Source organism: Tupaia chinensis, unplaced genomic scaffold (genome assembly GCF_000334495.1).
Source record: "Tupaia chinensis unplaced genomic scaffold, TupChi_1.0 Scaffold000002_1, whole genome shotgun sequence".
NCBI classification, from domain to species: Eukaryota; Metazoa; Chordata; class Mammalia; order Scandentia; family Tupaiidae; genus Tupaia; species Tupaia belangeri.
This window is the reverse complement of record NW_006159428.1, coordinates 211636-226663: the sequence shown is the minus strand read 5'-3', so window position 1 is coordinate 226663 and position 15028 is coordinate 211636. Positions and strand designations below refer to the sequence as shown.

Genomic DNA, 15028 nt, shown 5'->3' with positions numbered 1-15028 from the left:
AGGGATTGCGGCATGGCCATCCCCCCTGGGGGGTGATTTCTTGCTTTCTGTCTCTCTGTCTCTGTCTTTCTGACGAGCGCACACGCGCCCTATAGCAAAATCCACTCAAAAAAAAAAAAAAAAAGAAAAGAAAGAGGCAGTTATCCTTTGCCCTCATTTCTTGGTTCTTTATTCTCATGGATGCAGTGGAAGTGGCGCCTGCTGCTTAAACCTCCAGTAACATTTGTGAGGCTGCTTTGTAATCATTTATCTTGGCAGTATGCTGTTCGAATGCAAGGTTTATTTTAGAACGTGAAACACAATGCTGAGTCATGAATAAACTTATTAAAAATAACAAGCCCACAAGCAGTTTTTCATGGTAACGTCTCATGAGTATCCTGCAAACCACAGCCTGTCTCCAGCTGCGGTCACCATAGCTGTTTCCTGATTGAATGCTTTTTTCGTTTTTTTCTTTTGGCTAGAACGTGTGTGTGCACACCATAGAGAGACAGAGAGAAAGGGAAAAGAAGACGTATCCCCCTGGGGAACGGTCATGCTGCCATCCCTTTTCCATTTCTCCCTTCCTTTTAGAATTTTGGCATGCACACATGTACACGCCTCTGCCACGTCTGGGACTTGAACCGTGCTGTCAGCCATATGGAATCTGGTTTCCCTAACCAGGAAGCCACAGCGTCAGCTGAGTGCCCTTTTTTTTTTTCTTTTTTTTGTTTTGCTATAGAGTGCATGTGCTCATGTAGAGAGACAGAGAGAGAGAGGAAGCACCCCCCTGGGGGAATGGCCACACAGTCTCTCCCTGCTCCATTGCTCCCTTGGGATTTGGGGCGTGTACACATGCATGTCCAGTGTGATTTTCAGGCCTCTGAGTCTGGGACTCAAACTGTACAGCCAGCCATGTGGGATCCAGAGCCTTAATCTCTGTCCCACCTACTGGCCCTAAATGCTTTTTAATAAGAATTTTTGCTGTGGAAAACATTGGCCTTCACATACCAAGATGTGGCTCTTGAGGCCTTTCAACCTTTACTGTTTTAGTATTATCATCCCTTTTTTGGGGGGGACAAATCAGGAACTAGCAGTTACCTAAACTTTGTCCTCTTTGATAGAATTACTTAAACTGCTTTTGCTTATTTGAAAGATAACCTAAAAAAGTTGATTCTATAGCTTATCTGAAGATCTTGCCCAAAACTCAAATCCAGACAGGACAGGAAATGTTAGGAATTCGGTAGCATAAAACGTTTTATTTCCTGACACATTGAAGAATGGGAAGTATGCTGCTTAGTCAGCATTCCATGAACTAAAAATAAAAAAGTCGGTGCTTTTTTATTCCTTTTCAAGTTTGCTTTTTCTAAAAGAGAGAGGGAGAGAGAGAGAGACTCCTGCTCTCCCCCAGCAGTGTCTTCTGCCACCATCCAGCCTCAGGCTCAGCCAGCCCCCCAAGAGGCTCTCGGGCATGTGTGTACACCCAGTCTCTATAGAAGGTCTTGTGAGGTGACCCTGAGGCCTTCCCATGCGGCTGGGCGTAGGAGCTTCGTGTCACTGCTGAGCCCCGTGACTGGCCAGTGCTGTCTTTTCCGAAATCCAGCTTCCACCTAGCTTGCTTTCTTTTTTTTAGAGAGAGATTTGTGCCTTAGGGCGGGTGTGCTTGCTGGGGACACAGAGAGAGACAGAAAGCAAGAAATCATCCCCCAGGAGGGATGGCCATGCCACAGTCCCTTCTTCTCCATTCTCCTCTCGGGATTTTGGGCATGTACGCACATATGCCTTGTGTGAGTTTTAATCTGCTGGGTCCAAAACTCAAACTGCGGTCGACTATGTGGGAGTCCAGTGATGTAACCATTACACCATCTGCTGGTCCCTCCACCTAGCTTTCTTAGTGCCTCATGGTAGATAATTCTTTAGAAGTTAAGAAGAGCCTTTTCAAAAGAGTAAGCCATTTAGAGAGCCCTGGTTCCATCATTCGAATTCCTGGGTCAGCCCTGACCTGAAGACGATGTTCTTGTACAAAAGGCCCTACGCTGCCCAGACCAGTGAAGCCTCCTGGAAGAGTGTTTAGCATTGAGAATAAAGTATTTGTTGTTTGGACGAGAAGTACTGATATTTGACAGTTAAAAATGCAGACAGTCTTCAAGCTCTTGGAATCAGAAGTTCATCGGAAGTTCAGCAGATTGATCAGCTGTAGAGGTAGTATTTAAAATGAGCCCTTTCATGCTCCGGTACAGCAAGACCCTCATTCCGAAATTTCACCTGGAGTATTGACCTGTTCGTATTGGCCTTAGGTGCTAGGGTGGATGTTTAGTTTGAGGATGTTAGGGATGCTTATTTCTTTAACTTATCGGTTAAATGGTGTTTCTGTAGTGAGTGTGTTTTCTTCTCAGTAAAACATGATTGGTTTCTGGGGCCAGCGGATGGTGTGGTGGTTAAGGCGCCAGACTTTCACATGGCTGAACGGAGTTCAAGTCCTGAATGTGCCAGCTTGAAGATCATGCTGGGCATGTGTGTATACATGCACAAAATCTCAGGAGAATGGAGGGGAAGGGATTGCAGAGTGGGCATCCCCTGGGGGGTGATTTCTCACTTTCCCTCTGTCTCTGTCTCTCTCCCCAATAAGGCGCATGTGGGCCTTATTGCAAAAACCTGAAAAACAAACCAACAGAGGGATTGGTTTCTTACAGGCTACTTGATTGGAATTTCCAAAACTAGGAAACCCATCTCTTTCTTCTACTTAATAGTCCGGGTTAGACCATTGTCTGCTTTGTAGCTGCCTGAAGATCCTGTTGGATTGTTCTGTTTGAGACAGTTCATTTATTATTTTTTTAAAGGTTTTTGCTATAGGATATAAGGCATGTGCACTCACCAGAGAGAGACAATGAGAGACAAAGTGAGAAATAACTCCCCAGGGTGAAGGCCATGCTGCAATCCCTTCTCTGTTCTCCTCTCGAGATTTTGGGCACACAACATGCACACATGCCCAGTGTGATTTTCAAGCTGCCAGGTCCTGGACTCGAACCGTAGTCAGCCACGTGAGAATCCAGCACCCTAACCACCATGCCACCTGCTGGCCCAAAGACAGGTATTTTTTATGGTGCTGTTGGATGAAAGAAACGTATCACATAAGAGTTGTCATCTAACAGTAGTGACTACTTCGTGTCACATCAAATTTTGATAATTGTTTCTTCATCTCCTTCCTTCACTTCCCTAATTTTCCAAGTCCTCGTTTTCTAGTTAGTATGTCACTTCTGCCTCACTCTTGACCTTTATATGTTGCCGCCGAGAGTCTGAGAATGCCTGACCGTGTGCATGATCGGCGGGAAGCAGCTGTGGATGCTGCTGCTGGCCCAGGCCGGAGCCCACCCCACTTTACTCTGAGTTTGCACACTGTTAACCGCTTCCCCGCTTCTCTCCCTCACCGGCAAAAAAGATGATGAATTTCAGCCTCACTTATTACCCATTTCAGAGTGGGTGAGGTCTGAATTCTTGCATTTCAGGAAGTTAGTAGTGTATTAAATAGTGCAGGAAAGTTGTCCCTGTGGGAACCCACGGTCTGTCACGGAGGGCCAGATCTGGAGGGACCTACCCCAGTGTCCCAGTGCAGATGGCTCGAGTGAGTGTCCCCTTAGTGACTCCCCTTGTGAGGTACCCAGTCTGTAACTGCCTGTCAGGATCTTAGGTCAGAAACCCTGGTTATGTCTCCCTGTCCTCTGGGCTGCAGAAGGCACAGGTAAATGTTTAACATAAAAAGTTGGTGGCCTCACAGTTCACTGCAGTCACGTCAGAGTAGCCGGTAGTCATCTCCCACCCCGATCCTGTCAGTGGAGAAGGAAATGCACCATCAAGTAAAAATGTATTTGTCCATTAATGAAACATAATACATGCGGTAACTTGAAATCTGGAAGTGCCGCGAGACTAGGCTATCTTGGGTAAATTCAGATTGGACGTAGTCTAAGGCTTAGCTATGCAGCGACTACTGTGTTATCCCTTTGGGTTGGATTATCTGTGGAATCCCTGTGGATGTTTGTCCCAGCAGTGAGGGACCAGGGAGGGCAGGATGGCCGCTGGCAACTTCGCAGCCTTCTGAGGAGGGGGAGTAGAGTAGGTAGAATGTTCAAAGGGAGGTGCACGGTTTTGGTTTTTACCTTTCTGATTGCTTGGATTTAAAAAACCCAAGGTTTAGGACGTGTTTCAATTAGGAAATGGTTCTTTGTTTTATAAAAGAGTCCACCAGAGTTACTTAATAGAGTGGTCATTTTTCATAAAGTTTTATCTTAAAATTAGTTACCTGATAGCATTTTTATAAGCAATCTGAGATTCTTTTTTTTTTTTAGACTCATTTTTGCTATAGGGCATATGTGCTTGCCAGAGAAACAGGGAGAGACAGAAAGACAGAAATCAACAGCACCCCCCTCCCCCCGGGAGGATGGCCATGCCATGATCCCTTCTCTACCATTCTCTTCTTGGGACCTTGAGCATGCACACACACATGTTCGGTGTGAGTCCAAGCCACTGGGTCCAGGACGCGAACCACAGTCGACTATGTGGGAGTCCAGTAACGTAACTGTTACGCCATCTGCTGGTTCTGAGATTATTTTATTTTAGTTTATTTTGCCATAGGGCGTATGTGCTCAGCAGAGTGGGACAGAGAGAAGAAAAGTGAGAAATCACCCCTGGGCGGGGTGGGATGGCCACACTGCAGTCACTTCACCTCCATTCTCCTCCTGGGATTTTGGGCACACACACACACATGTGCCCAGCATGATTTTCAAACCACCAGATCTGGAACTTGAACTGTGGCCAACCATGTGGGAGACCAGCGCCTTTAACCACCATGCCACCTGCTGGCCCAGCAACCTGAGATTCATAAAGCTTTGATCTATTTCTAATTGGAGAGCAAATGAAAATAAGGTGTCTGAGAAATGGCACTGTCACTGTTTCCCTTAGTACTTTCTTTTCTAAAATGTGATTTATCTTCAACTTTCAAGGAATCTAGCCATTATTACTTCTTGTCAGTGGTGTTTTCCAAACCATGTAATGTGATAATTGTAATGAGCAATATTAGTATTCATTGTGAATTGTTCTGCCGTGTATGAAAGTTCTCAATAGTACAGTGACTTTGGTAACTGTCAAATCAATGGTATATTTATTATTAAATTGTCTAGTAAAACGACATTTTACAACATACTGTTTATCATTTATTTATTTATTTATTTATTTATTTTGTTATAGGTCAGGGGCTCTCACGGAGGAAGGAGGGAGAAAGAGAGAGGGAAAATGAGAAATCACTGCTCAAGGGATGGCCATGCTGTAATCCCTTCTCCTCCATTCTCAGGATTCAGGGCACACACGCACATGCACCTGGTGTGATTTTCCAGCCACCAGTTCTGGGACTCCATGCAGTCAGCCATGTGGGAATTCAGTGCTTTTACTACTATGACACCTGCTGGCCCTACAAAAATACTTATAATATTCAAAATTAGGTGGTGTATTGGATATAGGATTAAATTTGAAACTACAAAATGGTTTTCTTTGATTTATTTGGCATATGAAAGAAAGAACATTAATGAGTTTTGGGGGACCTTTTTTCTCTAAGACTTTTACATACTTTTTAAGTATGTAAGACCCTAAACATACTTTTTAAAATCCAAATTGGATTCTTTGCAGAAATTGGTTAGCTCAGTACATTTTACTGTCTGCCCCTTAAGTACAATTGAAAAAAAAAATTGCAGGCATGAAGATCAAAGCACTTAACTTGTAAACTAAATGATGGCTGAATTTAATTTTCAAGTCAGAAGTACATTGTGGATTTTTGTGAAACTGGAAGTGATTGCTCTACTTCCTTAACGTTGAGATCTGTGTCCACTGTGCTTACTATCGCACCAAGGAATACGCTTTTCGTGATTGGATGAAGTGCTGGATTTAGAGAAGCATTGTTTTCCGTTGCCTCTCCTCTGAACCTTTTTGTAGCGCTTCAAACCTTCATTTATCCTGCCTTTGAGCCGTTGAAGGCCGAGCAGCCCTGTCATTTCACGCCTGCTCTGAAACGTTTAGTAGACAGAGATAAAAATCTGTGGGTCGCCTATCCGCATCTTCCAGGCAGTGTTATTTCATGCTTCCCCAGCCTCCTCAGAGGATCCCTGGGCCTCAGGTTGTCTGCTGTATATTTTTCTAATTGGAGTCTGTTTGCTTGTAGGAGTGTGCGGACTGGTGCCTAAAATGGAAGTAGATATTAATGGAGAGTCCAGAAGTACCCTGGCCACCCTGCCCTTCCCCGCGGCCGAGGCGAGCTCTCCGGCCAAGGCGGAGGCCGAGAAGCCCCGCTGCTCCAGCACCCCCTGCTCCCCGATGCGGCGGACTGTGTCGGGCTACCAGATCCTCCACATGGACTCGAACTATCTGGTTGGCTTCACGACTGGTGAGGAACTCCTGAAGTTAGCCCAGAAGTGCACGGGAGGCGAGGAGAGCAAGGGAGAAGCCATGCCTTCCTTGCGCTCCAAGCAGCTGGAGGCAGGACTCGGCCGGTCCTCTCGCTTGTACAAAACCAGAAGTAGGTACTACCAGCCCTACGAGATCCCGGCTGTCAATGGCAGGAGGCGAAGGCGGATGCCCAGCTCAGGAGACAAGTGCACTAAATCCTTACCTTATGAACCGTACAAGGCCCTCCATGGGCCTCTGCCTCTCTGTCTTCTTAAAGGTAAGAGGGCTCACTCCAAATCTCTGGACTACCTCAATCTAGATAAAATGAACATCAAGGAGCCCGCCGACACGGAAGTGCTCCAGTACCAGCTTCAGCACCTCACCCTCCGAGGGGACCGTGTGTTTGCTCGGAGTAACACATGAGCACTTGCAGAGCGTCTCACCCAGTTTAGGCCGACCGGCGTGGGGTAGAAAAACCCGCTGTCTACTCTGTACATGACTCTTCACGTTATAGATGGTTATATCAGCTAAGCGTGGCTGGAACATAACAATTGTTTGGATCCAATTTCGAATACAGGAAGGAAATCACAGGTACTTGGGGGGGGAGGTCAGTCTAGAGCACTGCAAAGAAAACAGAATGTTGACCATTAGTTTGTATAGCTTTTTAGCTAGGGGAAAAAAGGCTTTGGTGCAGTAATTTCATCTTTATGATTCTGACGCTCAAATTGGGAATGTTATCTGCTTGGGTGTTGCTGACTTGATCCATTAGAAATTTATATCTTAAGTATTCAAGTACTTCTTGAATCTCTGTATTTTACTATAAGCTGTATGTAATGGTTTGTTTTATGAAATTTAGAACTTGAACATTGCCGAATTGGACCACTTTTTATTTTTAAATATTGAGTTTAAATATTTTATAACTGGTTTTGCACTGAAAAAAAAAAACAAAAAACCTAACATTTCAGATTAAGAGAATAATCTTTCTTCACTTGCCTCAATAATACTATTGAGCAATGAATTTTTTTATTTCCGCATGGAAAGTTATTGATCTCTATGGCTGTAAAATATTTCTTTATAGCATTATTAAAGTGTGTCTTAATAAAATTAAATTTGGGATACAAAGTATTTATTTTACAATGGGCGGGTGGGGGAAGCTTTTCCAGAAAGCTTCCAATGTGGAGTTTTCCTAAGTTGAAAACGTTTCCTTAGTGCATATTTTCTAATTTAAAATTCATCTGGAACTTTAAAATGGAAAGGATTCTTTTAATTGTGGATTATAGGCATCACACTGTTTGCATCTGAATTTTCTGTGAGCGAATTGGACTTGAATAGAGGAGCTCCTGATTTCTACTCCCGAATGCCACACTAAGGATCGAGCGACACTGTTCAGCATGGCATCAGGTCATTTCAGTTTTAGTTCCCGTGCAGCGTGAGCACTGAGCGCAAGTCCAGTTTCTGGGATTAGTGCAGGAGCCTAAAGTGCTTCTGCAGTTTTAATGGGTTAATCCTGGATTACTTAACAATTTATGTCAATTGCACTGGTTTAATTTGTTGCTAAAGAAATAATGCCCTAGCTTTAGTAACAAATACAGCTCAACTATTCTTGAATAGATTTTGAAACAAACAAAAAAATGTATGTAATTTACCTTTTGTAAACGTTTCTATTTTATTCCCCTTTTTTTGGACTCTTGAAGGTGCAATTTATTACCAAATTGGCATTTCCAGCAGCATAGAATTGCTCGTTTTCAGTTTTATTTTTGGAGGGGGGGCTGTGAGTTTCTTAGGTGTTTAGCAATTTTGCTTATAGAATAAGAACACCTCTTCATTAATGAGTGGGTCATTCCTGGTGCAATTGTGGTTTGTCTTTAGCCAGGATGAATGACAAACTTTCTTTAGAGCAGAGTAAGTATAAGAAAACTCTAGCAAACTGTTCATCCACATTTATTATGTGTTCACTAAGGCAAATGAAAGAGCCTTGAGGAAGCTGGCTGTGTCAGTTACTGAGTTGGTCAGATTTCTTGACGGGGGTGGAAATTTTCAGCTGTTGTATATTTTAAAGTAAATTGCACCTTTGTAACATATTGTATCAACGAATGATCACTAAGATTAACTATATCTCTACAGTCATTAGTTTGACAAGAAATAGAATCCTGTCAGATGCCAAAGAGTTGGGATTTTTACGTTTAATGATTAAACCCCGTTATTTATTGATGATTTACCCTGTGGAACTGTATTATTTCTAATTATGAAATAAAAGGGTGATGTAAACACACATTGTTGTGTGGTGCTTTACACTACCACAGGCTGGTTGCGGTCTGGGAGTCCACCGAGGCAGGCATTTGGAGGCTTTGTGTGTCAGACAAGGAAACACCCAAAGCAGGTCATTGCATTTTAAAGTAAAGACGTATTCATGGCCGTGACAGTCAGTATATTCAGAACGAAACCGTGTACTTGTGTGATCTGTTCTTGTCCAATGCTTACATTTCTTGACCTAAATAAAAACACGTGACTTTTTGTTTCGTTACTGTAGACAGGTGGAGCTCTGTGGCAAAAAGGAAAGGGTTAAAGGTGTGGGGTGTGGCATATTTGCTGTTTTCCGGTTAGCAGAGGTGTGTCATTTTAAACTTAGCTTCCTAGAAAAATTCGAAAGCTATAGATCAGTAGTTTTCAAACTATCCTTGTAAAGCACATAAAATCTTACTTTCTCTAGGCCCTGTGGGTTGTCTTCCTGTGGAAGGTAGAATCTTGTTGAAAAACTCAAAAGGATAAGCTGAATCTCTTTTAGTTAAAATAATACAAAACAAAACGAAACCCCCAAAACTTTTTAACTTGGTTTTAGTTTTTTTGTTTTAGGTTTTGCCACAGGGTGTGTGTGCTTGCTGGAGAGGGACAAAGAGAGAGAAAGAGAGAAATCGCCCCCAGGGGCGTAGCCACACTGCAGCCCTTTCTCCTCCATTCTTTCTCATCTGAGGATTTTGGGCGTGTGTGCACACATGCCTGGTGTGATTTTCAAGCTGCCTGGTCTGGGACTCGAACCACAGTTAACTATGTAGGAGTCTAGCACCTTAACCATCAAGCTACTTGCTGGCCGCAAATTGGTTTGTAACTTTGAAATACAAAAAGGTTCTATTTGGGGGCCAACAGATGGCATAATGGCTACATCACTGGACTCCTACATGGCAGACCGTGGTTCGAGCGTGGGACTTGGCAGCTTCAAACTCACAGTGTGTGTGTGTGTGTGTGTGCTCAAAATCCGAAGAAAAAAAATGGAGGAGGGGACCAGCAGTTAGCATAATGGCTGTCACTGGACTCCCATGTGGTCGGCTGTGGTTTGAGTCCTGGCCCTGGGGGCTTAAACTCAGGCCCCCGGCCCGCCCAAGAGGAGAATGGAAGAGAAGGGATTGCGCCATGGCCACCCACCTGGGGGGTGATTTCTCGCTTTCTGTCTTTCTGTCTCTCTCTTTCTGGCGCGGACACGCGCCCTATAGCAAAAACTTCTAAAAAAATAATAATAATAAAAGGAAAAGGGAAAAATGGAGGAGAGGGGATTGTGGCCTGGCCATCCCCACTGGGGGTAGGGGGGGATGATTTCTCACTTTCTGTTTGTCTGTTTGTCTCTTTCTCTGGCAAGCACACGTGCCCTATAGCAAAACTTTCTCTCTAAAAAAATAAAGTTTTTATTTGGACTGGCAGCAGGTGGTGTGGAGGTTAAAGTGGCTGAATCCCATTCGACTGACAGTGTGGTTCAAAGCTAGGACCCAGGGCCTTGAGAAACAAACACATCAGGCATATGTGTGTAAGTGTGTCCCCAATCCCAAGACGAGAATGAAGAAAAAGGAATTGCAGTGTGGCCATTTTCTCTGGGGGGTTATCACTCACTTTCCCTGTCTATCTCTTTCTGTCTCTTTCTGGTGAGCACACATGCCCTATGTAAAAAAGAAAAGAACAAAACAAAAAAATTATTCAGTTTAGTATCCCATACCACACAGAGCATGAATTCCACACTCCACCGGCCAGAATATGCCTAACGATGTTCTTGCACTGCTTGTCTGTAAACACTACTGCATCGTATAACTTGAGTTTGTTTTCTTTGCAAAAGCGCCATGTGTCAGAGGCTCAGGTGATGCGTGAGTAGCGGTGGAATTTTAGTCCTGGTCTCGGCGTGGGGTGGGCTGCTTTTGCTCCTCTGCCTTCTGTCGGGTTGCATTTCGTCCCTCCAGACGGGACTCCTACAGGCAGTGGTCAGGGAAGAGGCCCCCCGGGGCTGAGCAGCGTGTGCACCTGTGGAGAACCTGCAGCCTCCTGCACTGTGGCCCAGCTGGGCTGTGGTTCCAGGCCCCTCGAGTCCTGTCTATGGCTCTTCATGTCCTGATACCCGTCTCCGGGGCCCTGTGCCTTTTTCCTCCCTAAGATATTTATTTAAATAATTTCAGTATTGGTAAATTTGAGAAGCTTTTAAAACAGACAAGGCATTAATTTTGAACAGAAAATTCCCCTGGTATCTTTATATCTCATTGCACAAATTACCAATTGTGATGTGAAACAATAGCAAGGACTCATATGATTTTCACACTTTAAAATATAGTATGTCTTGATTTAAAAAATATTCTCAGTTCACTTTTACAGGCAAAGTGGACTTTCACTAAAGAGAATATTCCTCTCTTTTTTATTTTTTTTGAATTCAGAGAGAGAAAGCCCTCAGAGTGGGGCGTGGTCATGCTGCAATTCCTTCTCCTTTTCTTTATCCTGTCAGGAGTTTGGGCACATGTGTACATGTGCCCGGCACCTGGCGTGTTCCTCACGCGGCGGGGGCCAGGTTTCGAACTATGCAGTCAGCTGTGTGGGATCAGGCTGCCTTAACTCTGGGGCCACTGAGCTGGCCTAAGATAACATTTCTTGAAATCTTGATAAAAGCAACATATTTTGACTTATTTTCTCATTCTAACATACCTTTGTTCCTAAAAGCTTTTATTCCATTATAACCATTGAACTTATTCAAAGGAAACTTTTAAATGACCCTGGCCTTAAGTGGTTTGTTCTTAGCCGGAGAACGTAGGTGAGTCTGCTGCCTTTTTCAATGGCTCTGTGCTCTTAGAAGCTGGGGTGGTGGGAGTGAGGGTGTTCGTTACTGAAACGCAGAGAGGACAGCAAGTGTGAAGGAAAATTGCCTTTTTAAACAATATAATTTGATTAGGGGAATGGAATTTGATGAGGGAGATTTTCTTGGAAATATAATAAATGTGATTAAGAAGCTGGAGATGGAGTCTGTCAGCACTTAATGGTGCACTTCACTGTGTAGTGGACTTCTTCAGAGCTAAAGTATGAAATGGGCTTCTTTGATATCTCGCATTAGGAAAACAAGGCTTTTTCTGGCTGAGGAGACTAGACACAAGGCAAAAGAACGGGGTTGCTTTGTATTTCGAGTTTGCCGAAGCCCTAGGACACGGCTTTATTCTGGCTGGGAAGCATGTTAATTTTTTTTTGCCATGGTGGAATGACAGGAGTGGTTCGAGGGTTTATTAAATGGTTTTAGAGAAAATGTCTGAAACCGCATCTGAACATCGTCACCCTGATCTCAGGGTTGTGTTTGATGCACAGACGGATGGGAGAGCCCAGGCTGGAGAGGGGTCTTGCATCTCCTGGAGTGGCAGGGGTAGCTGCACTGGCAGCAGGGTTGTGACGTGGTCCTGACTGGGGCAGCTTTTGGAAAGAACTTTCCTGGATATCTTTGGTGGAAAAGCTCACGGCTAAGTCTCTTCTGACTGCTTCCGAGAAACAATCCTTGCTCCACGCTTCTGGAAAGAGGCGAGACTTTCAGCCCATGATGTTGACCTTGAACCTGAGTCACCAGGACAAGTATTCCCCAAACTTTTATAAAAAGAACCACATGCAGAAATACGTATTTGGAAGATGGAATCCTCTATCCCGACCTCTTGCTTTAGTTAGAAAAAGGGAACTCAGTGAAATTAGATTTGGACTAAGTAGTAGAGCTGGGATGGCAGATCCTGGCATGTGTCCCTTAGTACGCATCACTCGGGGCTGTGCCACACCCGTGTGCTTCGCCTGTGCAGCTGTGCCTGTGGCAGACATCACTAATCCATCCGAGCACAGTCTCTCCTGGAGCCCACATGAGGCCTCATCGTCTTTCTTAAGGCAGCTGCTACTGAATCGATCATGCGTTTGCCCATCACATCCCCACACCCTTTGCAGTGGATTTCAGTGTGAATTGAAAATCTGATGGAAAAAATACATACACCCATTATTTCACCTTGAGAGCTTGCCCCAGCCAACATTTTTTTTAGGTAGTTTTTTGTTGTTGTTTTGTTTTTGCTGAGAGCTTTTTCTTGTAGGGTGCGTGCACTTGCCAGAGAAACAGAGACAGAAAGTGAGAAATCACCCCCACAAGGGGGGATGGCCACACCACAGTCCCTTCTCTTTCCTTAACCTCTTTCTCTTTCTCTCCTTCGTTCTCCAATCTGTATTTTGGGCAAGCAATGCACACACACGAGGTGTGAGTTTCAAGTTGCTGGTTCCAGGGCTCAAACCACTGTGGATCATGGGGAAGTCCAGGACCTTAAGCACTACACAATCTGCTAGTCCCCCCAGCAAACATTTGAGAAGTGAATTCCTGGGACCAGCAGTTAGCATAATGGCTATGTCACTGGACTCCCGTGTAGTCGACTGCGGTGCGCATCCAGGACCCAGTGGCTTAAAACTCATGCTGGGCACATGTGTGTGCGTGCCCAAGATCCCGAGAGGAGAATGGAGGAGAAGGGATTGTGGCGTGGCCATCCCCCCTGGGGGTGATTTCTTGCTTTCTGTCTCTCTGTCTCTCTTTCTCTCTGTCTGGCGAGTGCATGTGCCCTATAGTAAAAAACCTCTCTCAAGAAAAAAAGAAAAAAAGAGATATGGCGTGGAGGCAGGCTCTGTGACCTGGTTAAGGCAGCTGTATCCCACATGTCCGACCATGTGATTCTAGTTCCGGATGTGGCAGCTTGAGAAACACACCAGGTGTGTGCCCAAAATCCTGGAAGAAGAGACCGTGGTGTGGCCAGTCCTTATGGAAGATGTATTTTCCTTTTCTTCTCTCTGTCTCTGGTGAGTGCATGCCCCCTCTGGAAAAAAAAAGAAAAGAAAAACAGTATGAACATTTTCGAGTATACCATTTTAACCAAAGAATAGGGGAGAATGGTCCCACTGCCATTACCCACAGACATCCACTGAGCACATGCAGGCCCTCTAGGGACAGAGGGTTTAAAATACCCCTTTCCAAGACTTGGGGTTGAGGTGGTAAGAAGCGTAAAACGCACGCCAGGTGAGTGCTTTATGGAAGATCTAGCAGTGTGGGAGGGGAGCTGAAATCCTGTGGGACTCCAGTCTGTGGAAGGATAATCTTCGTTTTTCTCTCTAGCCTCACCAGGTTATAGGCTGTGCCCACTTAAATTGCTGATCTCTATAAAAGTTGAAATGTAAAGTTTTTCTCAAAAGTGCCTTCCTGTAGGAGGGTCTGGGGAGATGAAAAATATAAGGAAAGAAAAACGTTAACAAAATAATTGAATCTGAGAAGGATTGGGACTTGCCAGTAATGTTCAGTTATCTCCACCTGTCTCCTTGGTAGTATGCTAGGATGAACTGACCCACTTTCTTTTTTTAAAAATTTTGAAACCATTTTTATTAATTTATTTATTTTACATACTTTCACTGAACATCACCACAGCACACCAAATGTGATTTTCCAGCCAGAATACACTGTAGAGTGGTTTAATCATACATGCTATCAACAAATAATTTTCCATTTCATGTTTATATATATATACACACACACATATATTCTCCCCTATTTCTCACCCTCTGCCTTTTCTCATCCTCCTCCCACCCTGTCTAGTATCTGCAGTTGCTTTCTGTTCCTTTCTAAAGGGGAAGAGTTAAGGTGGAGAGGCAGTTAAAGCACTGAAGCTTTGGAGCTAGGGGTCAGGGGAGGTGAGAACTGTGAGGGAATAAATGAATAAATGTTTTAGTGGTTTTTTTCCCCTCTTAAACTACTTTTCCCTTTATTAATTTCATTCTAGGGTGGCGTGGGGTGAGAGCAACACAGAGAAAAGATTTACTTTAATTATCTAGAATTGGAAGCACATTTTAAACTGTATTCTTGACATTGTCTGTCTTATACAATTTGTCTTATATAAAGTTGTATGGAAATTATATGGACGATGTTTTGCTCAAGAAATTTTCTAATATAGATTATTATGGAAATGAGGGGTTTGAACCCTGGATTAGGTAGTAAGAGTCTGCATTTTATTTTCTAATACTTATACAATTTGAGTTATGTGCTTTTTCATCATGTTTTATATATATTTTTAACATCATGCTCATCTATTAAGAAACTAATGGTGTTACAGAAAAAAGTTTTAAGGAATTAACGTATCTGTAGGATTGAAATTCTTGTGGTAGGCTACATAAGGTAATCTCAGTTCAAAAAGATATGCACTAACATGACAAATGACTTCTTTTTTCGAGTTATTTATTTAATTTTATTTATCATTATTATTTTAAAAATTTGCTACAGGGCATTTGTGTTGGGGTTGGGGGAGAGGGAAAGTGAGTAAGCTGCCAGGTCTGGGAC

At 43.8% G+C, this 15028-nt stretch overlaps 1 protein-coding gene across 2 annotated transcripts in view; it reads left to right on the top strand.

The window, feature by feature from the left end:
* Positions 1 to 8675, top strand: part of MACIR (macrophage immunometabolism regulator) — an 18845-nt gene extending 10170 nt beyond the window's left edge. For both annotated transcript variants that reach the window (XM_006139775.3, XM_027771669.1), the window contains one exon: positions 6182 to 8675. In XM_006139775.3, coding sequence (XP_006139837.1) covers positions 6205 to 6828 — 624 coding nt within the window. In that variant the 5' untranslated portion in view covers positions 6182 to 6204 and the 3' untranslated portion in view covers positions 6829 to 8675. The remainder of the gene's footprint in view (positions 1 to 6181) is intronic.
* Positions 8676 to 15028: the final 6353 nt, after the last annotated feature.